A 14133-nucleotide genomic window follows, 5' to 3' on the forward strand; every position below is an offset into this window, starting at 1 on the left:
GATTAGAATTTCCCGATAGCAGGTTTTTCATAAGCGCATTGGCCTGCCTTTACTTTCAAATACAATTACTCTAATTGATTTTTAATAACTCTACCAGACCGTATATATAGACAAAAATGGCCTTGAACGCTTCTAAAAGAATTAACTATCGTTAGGTATTTGGACCGCGTGGTTCCCCCTAAACAATTATGTGGTGAGTGAAAGCACATTGATAAGGAACGTATGGTATGAAAGTTTCACATGTGCATTGCAAATACACTATGATAGTGTTGCATTCTTTTGGCTCCGTGCTATAGCTGCAGTAGATATCAATTCTACATTAGGATTTCATTCAGGCCCGTTAGTAACCATAGGCAATAGGAGGCAAAATGCTCTAACAAATTTCTTTGGGGCCTTAAACGGCCGCCATACCCCACGCGCTATGTGGCTCGCTTCGCATCCTTGTTCTTTAATTACAAAACATTTTGCTCATACAAAAATTTACTCTGGCTATGAGCCGCTGATTTTATTAGTAATATTGTTGTGGGTAGCATCTATGAAAAGAACAGAGGGAATGTGTTAGTGAGTGACCTCCATCGACATTGGTAGTCCTTCAACACATCAGCCCAAAATCTGCATGAAAGCAAAAAAACAATCACAGTATTAGTCTCCGGTTAATACGTAACTAAGTACGGAGAGAACAACATCGCAGGTGTGTTGCAGATAATCGGTAATGGACATGTGAGCTGAAGATGCGATGCATTATGAGGTTTATCATAATTTCGAAAATATAGATACTGAATCATACTACTAAAATTCAGATAGAACCCTTAACGGCCGTTTTCAAAAGAGCGGATTTTGCTTTAATTCGATTTATTAGTCACTGCATCATAGAGGATATTTTGCTTACTCGCTTTTCTATGCAGTACAGCCTGCAACAGCTCAGAACGAACGCGACGCATTCATACCTCCATTACTCAAACTTAACACCCCTTGGTATGTGGTTCATTCCTCGCGCCGTATTGACTCAGGCTTCTTTGTGGTCAATGGACGGACACCACTTTACTGTCGATTCATAACACGCGCTGGCCGGTGCCGTCTGCTTTATTTTGTTTGGCAAGATACCCCGACATTTCAGAAATGAAGCCTATAAAAAGCGTCTATGAACCTTGTCAATGCGAAATACTTGTGGTTCAAAATCAAATTTGTCGCCACGTTGTTAGACGCCACAGTTTATGATTAGTAGAGGATGTGTCGATGGAGTTTTAAGGCTCGAGTATATTTCCGGAGTAGAACATGAATAAAAGTAATTACTTAATATTATAATTAAAATAATTATAGGAATAAGATATCTAGAAAGCTATATTTCTCTTTACCCACAGGTTTTCAGATTTTTCGCACATCATTGCCTGTTTTGTTTGAGATCCTTCTTATGAGACTATATTTCCTAAAATAAAACAATCAGAAATCATAAATAGTGGAAACAACCTCAAACATTTACAGAGAATCCAACAGAAAGCATGAATCAAAGTTGTGACTTCCAACTATTAAGCCTCCAAACTAACCATTTTTATAAAATCATTTGCAGGAACTCGACAATTTATAACAACAAGAGCCGCAGAGCGACTTGGGCTCATCTGAGGTCTGTTGCTACGGTTATTATAACGTAAAAACATTCAGTCGTGCGTAGTGACACTTGTTGGCGCAGATATGCAGATACGCAGTTGCGTACACATCATTCAGCAAACATTTATTTTATTGCAGAGAGAGCCGAGGAGAGAGAACGAGAGAGAGCGGTCGGCGAGAGAGAGAGAGGGGAGAGGTCAGGTCAGACTAAATTGTTTATAAAAAAATAACCCACGCGGGCGCGCTCTGTATCAGTTACGTCAATCGATTGAAAGTGTAAATTCCGATTTCGCCGCACGGCGTCCAAACTTTCGACGAAAGATGGCCGGGCAGAGGTAAGGTAGACGCACGTATAACGTACAGATTTTCTTCAATGTCGAGAAGGAATCAACACATTTCGACAGACGTGAACCATCGGGCTCTGCAGCGTCCACAAGCCAGGCATGCTCACCATATCCGACATTGCCACACTACTGTAACGTCGACGGAGAGAGCCTGCCAGGGACAGTACAAAACTGGCAACTTTCATGGTAGGTTTGACGATTCATTTCTGCACATTACTTATCTCAAGATTGGTTAAACTGAAGTTAAGAAAGTAATTCTTGCTGCCACATTTTAGAGCGATATCAATTTGACCTTCCTGCCGGGATCCTTCTTCTCATGACATTCTGTTCTGATAGATGACCGTGAATCACTGACTAGGTCAGGAAATAGATAATCCGACTAGTTGCTGCCTCCGTTTCGCCCATGCTGTGATACTTATCAGCCACCCACTGCGAGGTAGGACCTATTTATAGTTTGGCCTTAATCAAAAACAGACGTTTGCGGTAAGTGCTACTTGACATTGTATTCCCAACGTACAGAATCTCATATAGAGAATGAAGATTATATATGTTTAAGGCGCAGTAACGTGTGTTAAGTAGTTTTGCATGCGCAGATATTCACTGTGAAAGTTAAGTCTTCCATGATCACACACAGTACCATCAAACACAAGTTGCCGTCCTTTGTTAACAGTCAACAACATCATGTTTAACCCTCCTCTTGAGGGTCAAAAGGTTATCAGACACTTACTCTTCGCACGTCAGTGGAAGCACATTTCATGTCCTTTCAATAAATGATAAAAATGGATAGGTCAGTGCTGAAACAAAAAGTTTTGTTACTCGTGTCCATTAGGCCATGTCCTCAGAAAATGTCTGATATCTGACCTTTGACTGTGACCTCTCAATTTCCACTGGTGATTGCGGTTGTCCTGACCATCACACATATTTACACCGATATTAAACAGCATAGCTCGAGCTGTCAGATTTGCTGCCGCAATTCGTATTTCCTCCATATACTTAAGTTAAGGGGGATATTCCCCCTCGTTGACACATCTTGACCTTTGACCTGACCCCAAATTGGTTATCCTGAGTCCTTTTCACGACCCCCCCCCCCACACGTCCCGATATTTCGTGACCATACGTTGAGCGGTTAGATTTTTGCCCAACTGTGACGGACACACGGACACACGGATCACGACGGACGCTCATGCGATTCTACAAGCTGCAATCTGACTTCGTCAGACGAGCTAAAAATATGAAACAATGAATATCAACTCCGCTGTTCTGCATTCTCTGTCCACAGGTGGCTATAGTTAAACCTCAGCCGAGTCACGTCTTGCATTTAAATGTGTCTACCCTCTCTGAAATGAGAAATATATATACATATCTAATATACCTCGGTTACAGAATAAATAGAGACTAGTTGTGGTAAGATGAAGGCAAGACAGATAAGCAACTTTGTATAGCTAGTTGCTTATATATGAATTCGGCTTACACAACAATCTTTGTATGTTTTCGCTTACGACGTCAATTTATCACAATCACTTACGTTCAGTGCAAATTTTTCGCTTCTAGCTTTTTATGGACCTTTTTGTATTCCTCTTCTTTTTCGTTTTAGATTCAACCCTTTAATACTAGATAGTTCTTTCTGAAAGAATTTTATGTTGCTCGAGCAATTCATCATACTCTTTTTGGACGCTATCATGTTGATCCTAAAAATGCATTGATATATGCAAATAAAGATGTGTCCAACATCACATTAAAGGTGTGCTTCTTATCACATGTATGATGCAGATATGAAAACACTTTACCTTTAATATGGAGTAACATTTTTATATAAAGTACATACAAAAAAGTAAATAGAGCTCTTTTACGTAAAATATATGATAAATATCAAGTAAGGAATTCACCCACCCTAAGTATTTTGTGCGTGGTCTTGATTTAGAGAGTGCGAATCTGTATTTTGTTCTTGCTGAAAATAAATTACACAATTATTCATCAATGAACTGCTTTAGTATATTTTATTACCAGCATTTCATTTACTTAATTGTAAATCAAAAGATTTGTTTCTATAAACTCAGGATAAAGTATGTATTTTTTTCTATATCGCTTGGATAATAGAATAAAAGTTTAACAATATGACTAAAAAAATATTCCAGCCGCTAGGTAAGAAACATACCTTTTTCTTTGGATAGTTGTGCGTCCGCCGAACAGCCGATGGAGCTGCAACTCTGTTTCCAAAAATTTTTATTTAATGATTATTATTTAAATTTTTGCAATGCAAGACAAAAGTAAGACATTCCAAAGGACACATATATAGTGATTGTATTATGCCAAAGAACAACTATCCATGTATCCAAATATATAGGATCAATATTTCTGTGGTAATTCCAGCAATTTCCTATAATTTGGAACTGTGGAAAATAATTAATTCTGATGTAAATATTTAATTAATTGTTGCTTGTCAACTGATGTCTCTTAGCAGCAAAACAACCTTTTGCTATCTCACAGAAAATGGCATAATGTATCAGATACATTTTCTCACCATTCTGAAAAACGATGATCATGTGAGATTTCACATCAGAGTATACTAATAAACCTTTTACCATCTTTCGTTCGTTTATGCTCCACTTTTTCCTGTAGCAGCATCTTCTCAATGTTTTTCTTGTTGTCATACACGACTGCAAAATGTAAACAAACTGGTGCCATATTTACTATTTTAAACTAATATGTGCTAAAATAATTTTCCGAGAGTGAGGCATAGAGATTGAGACAGAGACGGGTACAGAACAGGGCAAAAGACTATGTTATAAAATTGGCTACCTCATACCCTTAAACCTGCACTGTCGAAAACAACAACCAGTGCACTTTGGGACCTCAAACAAACTTAATGCACTACAAGAGTGGGTAGGGCTTTGAAGGTGGCGGGGCAATTTATCACTTTCCAACTGGTTAGCATGGGTATCGGTAACCGGTTATAACTCATGTGAGATAATTCACACACTCCGATGTCAAAACATCTATTATTATTCTTATGATTAATATTAAATATTTATTGTATATAATTCTAATACGTTCTGAAATCTTTTCTATGGAGAAAAAATCTGATGAATGCAATAGTGTTGAGCAGTTAAAATAACAAAATTTTCAGATTTCCTTGATTTTAGTGCAATATTTGTAAGGTATTGAAGGGGATTATTTCTGTTTGGTTTGTTAAGATGGTTGATGTATTTGTATATAAACATGAGTGAGTTAGCTGGTGAGTCGAGCTGAAAGACGTCCAGGCGGGTACACACACTACATGGGTCGAGCTCAAGGACCGGCGTTAGCCCCATCTTGCGTGCACCTATCTTTTGAAAATCTAACCTAGATTAAATTGCACCAACAGCGAACAGCCATGGCACTGTGCTGATTACATTCCAAAATCATCACGAATAAATTTAATGAAAATGGTATTTTAATGCACACCAGGCAATTTCTGTCCTCTTCCAAGCCCATGCAAGCACACTTCCACATCGAATCGAATTTGGCTTTGGGTCTCAAATTGCACTGGTCGCCTTACGAGTAGCTCTAGTAACTATAGCCAGCGTACGGTTGCCGCTGGCAAGCTAGTTGCCACTTGCCAGTGGTGCTCGTAGCGTCTATGTCCCCCAGGGTACTGCCGGAACATACCCTGGGTACGGTCCGGTATGCCGGAACGTACCCTGGTAACCATCTGATATGGTTAGGGTTAGGGAGTAGGCGTAGGCGGGTTAGGGAGTAGGCGTAGGCGACTCCCTAGACTCGTTAGTGGAGTAGGCGAAGTACGGTCCGGCATATTAGATAGTACCAGGGTACGGTCCGGTATACCACCGGACCGTACCCAGGGTATAGACCCTCTCAGCGCCAGTGGCCAGTAACCGTTGCCAGCGGCAACCGTACGCGGGCTATAGTTACTACTTTACGAGATACCAGTTGTCGGCTACATGGTACCCATGAAGTCTGATAGCTTGGAAAAATTACTAACAAGTGTGCCAAAAGCCCAAAGCTGTAAAGTTCTGTAAGTGTTAAGTACAAGTGAAGTGCCGGTAACACACTGAGTCCACTGGCAGCAGGAACAAGCCCACACGTACAGCACACACGCGACCATTGACTATAATAACAACATGGTGCCTAAAGCATAACGCACACACCCGAGCAAAATACCTGAACGTGGAGCAAAACATGTTTCGCTCGATGTTCGTGGCTGTGTGCGGATTCCCGAAACAAAAAACATTGCTCAGCTGAGCGCGTTTCGCTGAAGAAGTTTAGACTTGACAATGCTCATTTTAGAGAATGTTCGTTCAGCAGATGCAGAAGTAACAGGAATTGTGGCCAGTCCTGTGAAGACGCGTGAGAGGCAAGGAAAAATATTTTTTTTGTTTTGTTTGCCAATCAACAGGGGGGGCCATGGCCCCCTTATGCCCCCCCTTAGCTACGCCAGTGCCTCTCAGCCTCACTGGGAGACGCCATCCCATCTTTCTTCCCGAAGTACCCGGATGCACAGCTCACCACTCTCACATCGCATGCGCCACACATAAACCGGATGTTCCATTGTTTCATGTAACATTAACAAAGATTAAAGTCACGATAATTCTATATACAAGATGCGTTTATTTTTTATGAAGACTAGCAAAACCATCCAAACGCAATCCAAGTAAATATACACTATATACAGACACATTTTAAGGCCTTGTATTTGAGCAGCTAAGTGAAACCTGCAGACAGGACGTGTGCGCTATTAAGCACCATACCAAAATTACATGAGGGCACACAAACAATACAACGTTTTCTCGTTATCAATAAAAGCCAACCTTACCAAAAGTTAAATTGCATTGAAATTAATTAACAAACAGCCGAAGCTTTAACACATAATACGCATATCGTCGGCTGTGAAACAAGAAGAGCTAAATACATTATCACATACATCTGCAATCATCTCATTCATTAACGACCTCACTAGCTTTCAATTCCTTGTTTTACTTATGTGTTAATACATTGTATATTCTTATGACAAACGTTTTTCTGCTTGGTCATTGCACACAGCCACACACGTATTTAAAAAGCCATGAAATCAACTTCTAATGAGCAATCACTTGTTGATAACAGTAATAGCAGGAGAAAATACAAACAAATTTGTTGTTATTCACTCATGGGAATATTAGTATTAATTTATGGTAACAAAGTTGGGTACGTATACGTCTTCTTAATTTCACAGTAAAAATATCTGTAAGGATATAGGAAATGCAAGTTCGTATTCACTTCTTCCGGTTTCCACCTAGCAGTAACAAATAGCAAGTGACATCACCATACATGGAACCACTGCTGCCACATAGTGGCAGCGACTGCTGGATGATATCACCTCGCACAGACCCACTGCTGCCATCTAGCGGTAACAAGTGGCAGTTTATTGCTAAAACAGCTGGTAACATCCAGCCATTACGCATGCCTGACAGGCCCAGCCTCTCCCTCATCCTCCTCCTCTTCCTCCTCCTCCGCCACCTTCCCCACGTTTCCGTCGGCCAACTTCTGATCGATGATCCTTCCCCTTTCGTCTCCCGCGGGCCGTGGCTCCCACGCGGGTTTCCCCTCCACATGAGAGTCTATCGGGATCTCCCTGCCCCCGCCGTCCTGCCCTCCTCCACCCTCCGCCCGTACAGCCGCCTCCCCCCGCTCCTCACCCTCCGCCCGTACAGCCGCCTCCCCCCGCTCCTCACCTCCCTGCCTCGCCGCGTCCGCTCCGTCGGCCCCCGCCCGGCTCGCCCCCGGCTGTTCCATCGCGCCACCGCCGCCTGCCTTCGCTACGTCCGGGTGCCGCTCGTCGTTGCCGCGGCTACGCAGCACCCGCGCGATTGCGACCTTGGTGTCGGCGCCAATGCCACGGCTCTTCAGCTGTTTCAGCGAGGCGCGTATCGTCTGTATCTTCGCGTGAAGCTCGCCGATATTACCACCACCGCCGCCATGATGGTCGCTCCACTGCTGCGGCACGGCCGGCGCGGCCGGCGCCAGAGGCTCCATCCACAGGCCCGCGGCGCCACCTGGCGGGTTCTGCATGGCTCCGTCCCCCGCGCTCAACACCACGGCCCCACCTAGCGGTTTCTGCCCCGCCGCGGCCCCCGCGCTGAGCACCGCAGCGCCACCTGGTGGGTTCTGCGCTGCGGCGGGGGCGGCGCGACCTCCGCGGACGTCCCACTTGGGTTGCTCATGCTCTGCGAGGTCGACGCGCCACTGCGGCGGCGAGGTGGGCGGGGATCGGACCGGCACGCCCCCCGCCCGCAGCGGCGGCGGACGACTTTGGACGGCGAGGGGTTGCGACCCCGGGTTGTTCGGCAGCGGCGGCGGCAGCGGGCGTCCTCGCGCGAGCGCTGCCGTATCCATGACGACGTCGTCAGACCTGCAAGCGACAACACGGACTCGACGGTGAAGTGCGCTCGCGAGAGCTGTCGCTCAACACCAGGGGGCGCTGTCAGAAAGGTATGAACATCAGGCCGTGCAAGCGATTTGGGGACACGATGCCAGGAACAATATTTTGCCGCAGATTTTTTATGTGGATTTAAAACTAGATTATTCTGAAAACAATTTGGGATAAAAATATATTGATATTGCGGAATCTTGGAACCAACTGTCGTCCTGAAAACACCTGACTCGATCCCAGGACAATCAAACACCAAAGATTTTGCCTTTTCCGAATACGCGTCTGCCGATGGATATAGCCTAATGAAAACCCAACACCGGTACGACGCGAACCAGAGTATGAAAACGTTTTGTAATACTACCTGGGATGTGGCAACCCACGCGGCTGGTAAGCGGGTGTTGGTGGTCCGTTACCCTACAGGAAACATACGGAGCAGTTAGCATAGCGAGAAGTAAACGCAGAACTATTGTGCGAGATTCAAACCAGAAGTGGTGAGAAATAATGTTAACAAATTTATTTATTAGTAGAAAACAGGAAATAACGGGTGCATGCAGCAATGTACAGTCACATAGGTTAGCAGACACGAGTTATATGTATGAAGATTTGGCATAAAGAGATTTCATTCTGATCAACAGCCACCGGGTTAGAGGAAGGTTATGCACATATCGTACAGCTGTATACAACAGTGATACAACATTTTACTAATTGTCAAATAAATTACCGCTGTTCAACAAATGGCATCGTTAAAGATGACACTTTGATGTCGTACACAATCTGAACAAAGTTACACAATTCCTACTCATATGCTGCACATTATTTGAATTCAGTATAGAGATGGAACGTTTCGTAAGTAAAACGAATCGAAACCACATAAAGATTGTTAGTTTGTGTGAAGTAAAATGGTAACAGAAACCAGACATTGTCACGTAATGACCTTCAACAGGCACCAATGTCAGATCTATGACGAAGTGGAAATCACTCTCTGTACTAATTATAATCCTAAGTACTAATTAACACCGTGGCACATGCACAAATATCACCGGCTGTAATTAAAATTATCTACACAGAATTCTACGTTCACGACGAATTCTTAGTTCATGACTACAACCAAAACACAGCACCCAAGCATCTATCACAGATTCCTACATCTATCTAAACAATGGTATATATGTAAAATAGCAATTTATATTATGTTAGGCTTATCACATACTACTGTATTATTTGATACATGGGCTCCAGTTACATACTATCAAGTCTTACAATATGTTTACAATTTCTATTAAACTAGAGTCACAAATGTTCTTTATTTGGCACAAGTAATTTCATCTCATCTTCTTCTCATCATTGGCAAGTACATTTTCGAATAATCCACCTACTTTGGATTGTTGCAGTTCCACAAGCATACTAAACTATGTTGATTGCTCGTTGATAGTATTAATAGAACTAAACTATTACTTATTGTGCTTAATAATAATAATAATAACAATAACAACAATAATAATAATCACTATGAGTACAGCTGAGAGGGTCTATGTCCCCCGGGGTACTGCCAGAACGTACCCTGTGTACGGTCCGGTATACCGGAACGTACCCTGGTACTATCTAATATGCCGGACCGTACCTCACCTACTCCACTAACGAGTCTAGGGAGTCGCCTACGCCTACTCCCTAACCCTAACCCTAACCATATCAGATAGTTACAAGGGTAAGTTCCGGCAGTACCCTACGGGACATAGACCCTATGAGCATGAGTATAATCTGATCTAACTATTATGCTTATTCAGGTAATTATAGTGCCACCTATATTACACAACTTTATGTTAGCGATGTACATGACAGTGAGCACTCGCTTGCACTAGTCGGTAGCAATTCACCGACATTTCATTGTTTATTGTTTAAACTTTTCATTCGTGATAACCTGATTTAACTGCTGCATAGATGATGTTTGCTGGTATGACAATGGATATCTGTTTGCATATCTAGTTACAATCTCACCGGCTCATAGCTACAGTAACATGAGATGATAACCACCCCTCCCAGCACCACTCACCCTTTCCTACGGGTCATTAGTGAAGCTGCCATGGTAACAGCTGCACCGAAGAAGATTTCAGGCTAATAGTAATAAATACATCTGCGGCTCTACATGCATAGTCTCTCTTTTACACCGCAATGACGGAGTAGTAAGGTCAGCTAAGTTAACTGCCTCCTTGCACTGACCGCTCTACTACTGAGTGACCCATTTCAATGCTATTTTTCTCGCACGCAATGTACGTTGACCGAGAAGGAGACTGGGCTTAGCTTATCATGCAGGAAATGCCGGATATTGTCTGAAATCCGACACACTATAACATGCCTAACAGCTGTATTCTCTTTCACAAATATTAGAATATTATACAATTGTGGGTACATTAAAAATTCTTTAATTTTTGGTTTTATATTCACCCAATGTTTTCAATTGAATTTTTTTTTACAAATTTCACACGGTATTGGGCATCAATAACATATAGTATACTTTTTCACAGATTAGACATTTCGATAGCAGGTTTTTCATAAGCATTGGGCCTGCTCTACTTTCAAATACCCATTACTCATTACTTTTAATAACTCTACCAGACCTATATATAGACAAAAATGGCTGAACAGCCCTTCTAAAAGAATTAACTATCTTATGTATTTGGACACGCCTGGTTCCTAAACAATTATTAGTGAAAGCACATGATAAGGCACGTATGGTATGAAAGTTCACATGTGCATGCAAATACGTATGATAGTGTTGCATTCTTTTGGCTCGTGCTATAGCTGCCAGTAGATATCACATTCTACATTAGGATTTCATTCAGGGCCGTAGCTACCATTAGGCAATAGGAGGCAAATGCCTCCTACAAAATTTCTTCTGGGGCCCTTAAACGGGCCCCATACCCCACGCCCTATTGGCTCGCTTCGCTCCTTGTTCTTTAACTTACAACATTTGCCTCCTACAAAATTTACCTCTGGCTATGGCCCTGAATTTTCATTAGTAATATTGTTGTGGGTAGCATATGAAAGAACAGAGGGAATGTGTTAGTGAGGTGAACCTCCATACGACATTGGTTAGTCCTTCCAACACCATCAGCCCAAAATCTGCATGAAAGCAAAAAACAATCACAGGTATTAGTCTCTCGGTTAATACGTAACTAGTTACGGAGCGAACAACCATGCATGTGTGTGCAGATAATGGTAAGGACATGTGACTGAAGTTGCATGCATTATATGAGGTTTATCATTAAATTTCGAAAATATAGATACTAGAATAAAACAGAGATTTACAATCCACAGTGTAAACCAAAGAAAGACTAATGACTATCATACTACTAAAATTCAGATAGAAACCCTTAACAGCCGTTTTTCAAAAGAGCGGTATTTTCTTAATTCATTTTATGTTCACTGCATTCATAGAGGATTATTTTCTACTCGCTTTTCATGCATTACAGCTGCAACAGCTCAGGAACGAACGCGCGCATTCATACCTCCATTTATCAACTTACCCCCTTTGGTATGTGTTCATCCTCTCCACCTTGATTAGACTCAGGCTTCTTTGTGGTCAATGGAGGCACCACTTTACTGGTCGGCTTCGTAACAACAGCCGCTGCCGGTGCCGTCTGCTTTATTTTGTTCTGGCAAATACCCACGACATTTCAGAAATGAATGCCTCATAAAAACATCTATTAACCTTGTCAAGCGAATACTTGTGTTAATCAAACATGTGCACGTTGTTAGACTGCAAGTTTATGTTAGTAGAGGCTGTGTCGAGTGAGTTTTAAGGTCGAGAATATTCCGGAGTAGAAACGATGAATAAAAGTAATTATATAATAAGATAAGATATCTAAAAAGGCTATATTTCTCTTTACCTCACAGGTTTTCAGATTTTTCTCACATACTGCCTGCTTTTGTTTGAGATCCTTGCTTTGAGACTATATTTTAAAATAAAACAATGCAGAAAATCATAAATAGTGGAAACAACCTCAAACATTTACAGAGAATCCAACCAGAAAAGCATGAATCAAAGTTGTGACTTCCAACTATTAGCTCCAAACTAAACCATTTTTATAAAATCATTTTGCAGGAACTCGACAATTTATAACAACAAGAGCCGCAGAGCGACTGGGCTCATCTGAGGTCTGTTGCTACGGTTATAAACGTAACATTTCAGTCGTACGTAGTGACACCTTTGTTAGGCGCAGATATGCAGATCTGCAGTTGCGTACACATCATTTCAGCAAAGATTTTTTTTATTGCAGAGAGAGAGCGAAAGAGAGAAAGATAGCGAGAGAGAGAGAGAGAGCGGACGAGAGGAGAGAGAGGGAGAAAGTCAGTCAGACTAAATAGTTTATAAACAAATAACACCCACGCGGCGCGCTACTGTATCAGTTACGTCATCGATTGAAATGTACATTCCGATTTCGTCGCGCGGCGTCCAAACTTTCGACGAAGATGGCGGGTAGAGGTAAGGCAGACGCACGTATAACATACAGATTTCTTCAATGTCGGGGGGGATCAACACATTTCAACTGACAGTCAACCATCGGGCTCTGCAGCGTCCACAAGCCAGCATGCTCCACCATATCCCGACATTGCACACTACTGTAACGTCGACGGAGAGAGCCATGCCAAGGACAGTACAAAACTGGCAACTTTTCATTGGTAGGTTTGACGATTCATTTCTGCAATTACTTATCTCAAGATTGGTTAAACTAAAGTTAAGAAAGTAATTCTTTCTGCACTTTTGAGCGCAATATACATTTGACCTATCCTGCCGGGACATTCTTCTCACTCTGTTCCGATAGATAGCGTGCATACGGACTAGGTGCAGGGAATAGATATTCCGAACTAGTTGCTACCTTCGTTTAGCCCATGCTGTGCACCTGTACTATCAGCTACCCACCTGCGAGGTAGACCTATTTATAGTTGGCCTTAATCAAAAACAGACGTTTGCGTAAGTGCTATTGACATTGAATTCCCCCCCCAACGTACAGAATCTCATATACACAGTTCAACACACTTCAGACCTTTGTTAACAGACAACAAATCCATGTTTAACCCTTCTCTTGAGGGTCAACGGGTTATGAGACACTTACTCTTCGCACATCAGTGGAAAGCACATTTCATGGTCCTTTCAATAAAGTGATAAAAATGGTAGGTCAGCGTTGAAACAAAAAAGTTTTTCACTGTCCATTAGGCCATGTCCTCAGAAAATGTCTGATATCTGACCTTTGACCTGTGACCTCCAATTTCGCACTGGTGATGGGTTTCCTGCCCATCACACTATACATCGAATATTAACAGCATAGCTCGAGCTGTTCAGATTTGTGCCGCAATTCCGTATTTCCTCCTATACCTTAAGTTAAGGAGGAGATATTTTCCCTCCGTTGACACATCTTGACCTTTGACCCTTGACACCCAAATTGGTTATCCCGAGTCCTTTTCACGACCCCCCCCCCACGTCCCGAATATCGTGACCCTACGTTGAGCGGTTAAGATTTGTGCCCAACTGTTGACGGACACACGGACACACCGATCACGGACGGACGCTCATGCGATTCTACAAGCTGCATCTGACTTCGTCAAATCAGCTAAAAAACTATGAAACAATGAATATCAACCTCCGCTGTTCTCATTCTCTGTCCACAGGTGGTATAGTTAAACCTCAGCCGAGTCACGTCTGCATTAGATGTGTCTACCCTCTCTGAAATGAGAAATATATATATATATCTATATACCTCCTTACAGACATAAGTG

At 42.4% G+C, this 14133-nt stretch overlaps 1 protein-coding gene across 1 annotated transcript in view; it reads right to left on the reverse strand.

Annotated features, from left to right (window-relative positions):
• Positions 1–7382: 7382 nt before the first annotated feature.
• The window catches only part of LOC106811328 (translation initiation factor IF-2-like), a gene marked incomplete in the record, with an annotated part of 12166 nt that continues 5415 nt past the window's right edge, over positions 7383–14133 (reverse strand). The window contains 4 exon segments of the mRNA XM_014814909.1: positions 7383–8337; positions 8720–8772; positions 11883–12011; positions 12246–12308. Of these exon segments, the coding sequence (XP_014670395.1) occupies positions 7383–8337; positions 8720–8772; positions 11883–12011; positions 12246–12308 (1200 nt within the window).

Source organism: Priapulus caudatus, unplaced genomic scaffold, assembly GCF_000485595.1.
Source record: "Priapulus caudatus unplaced genomic scaffold, Priapulus_caudatus-5.0.1 Scaffold528, whole genome shotgun sequence".
In the NCBI taxonomy this organism is placed as follows: Eukaryota; Metazoa; Priapulida; class Priapulimorpha; order Priapulimorphida; family Priapulidae; genus Priapulus; species Priapulus caudatus.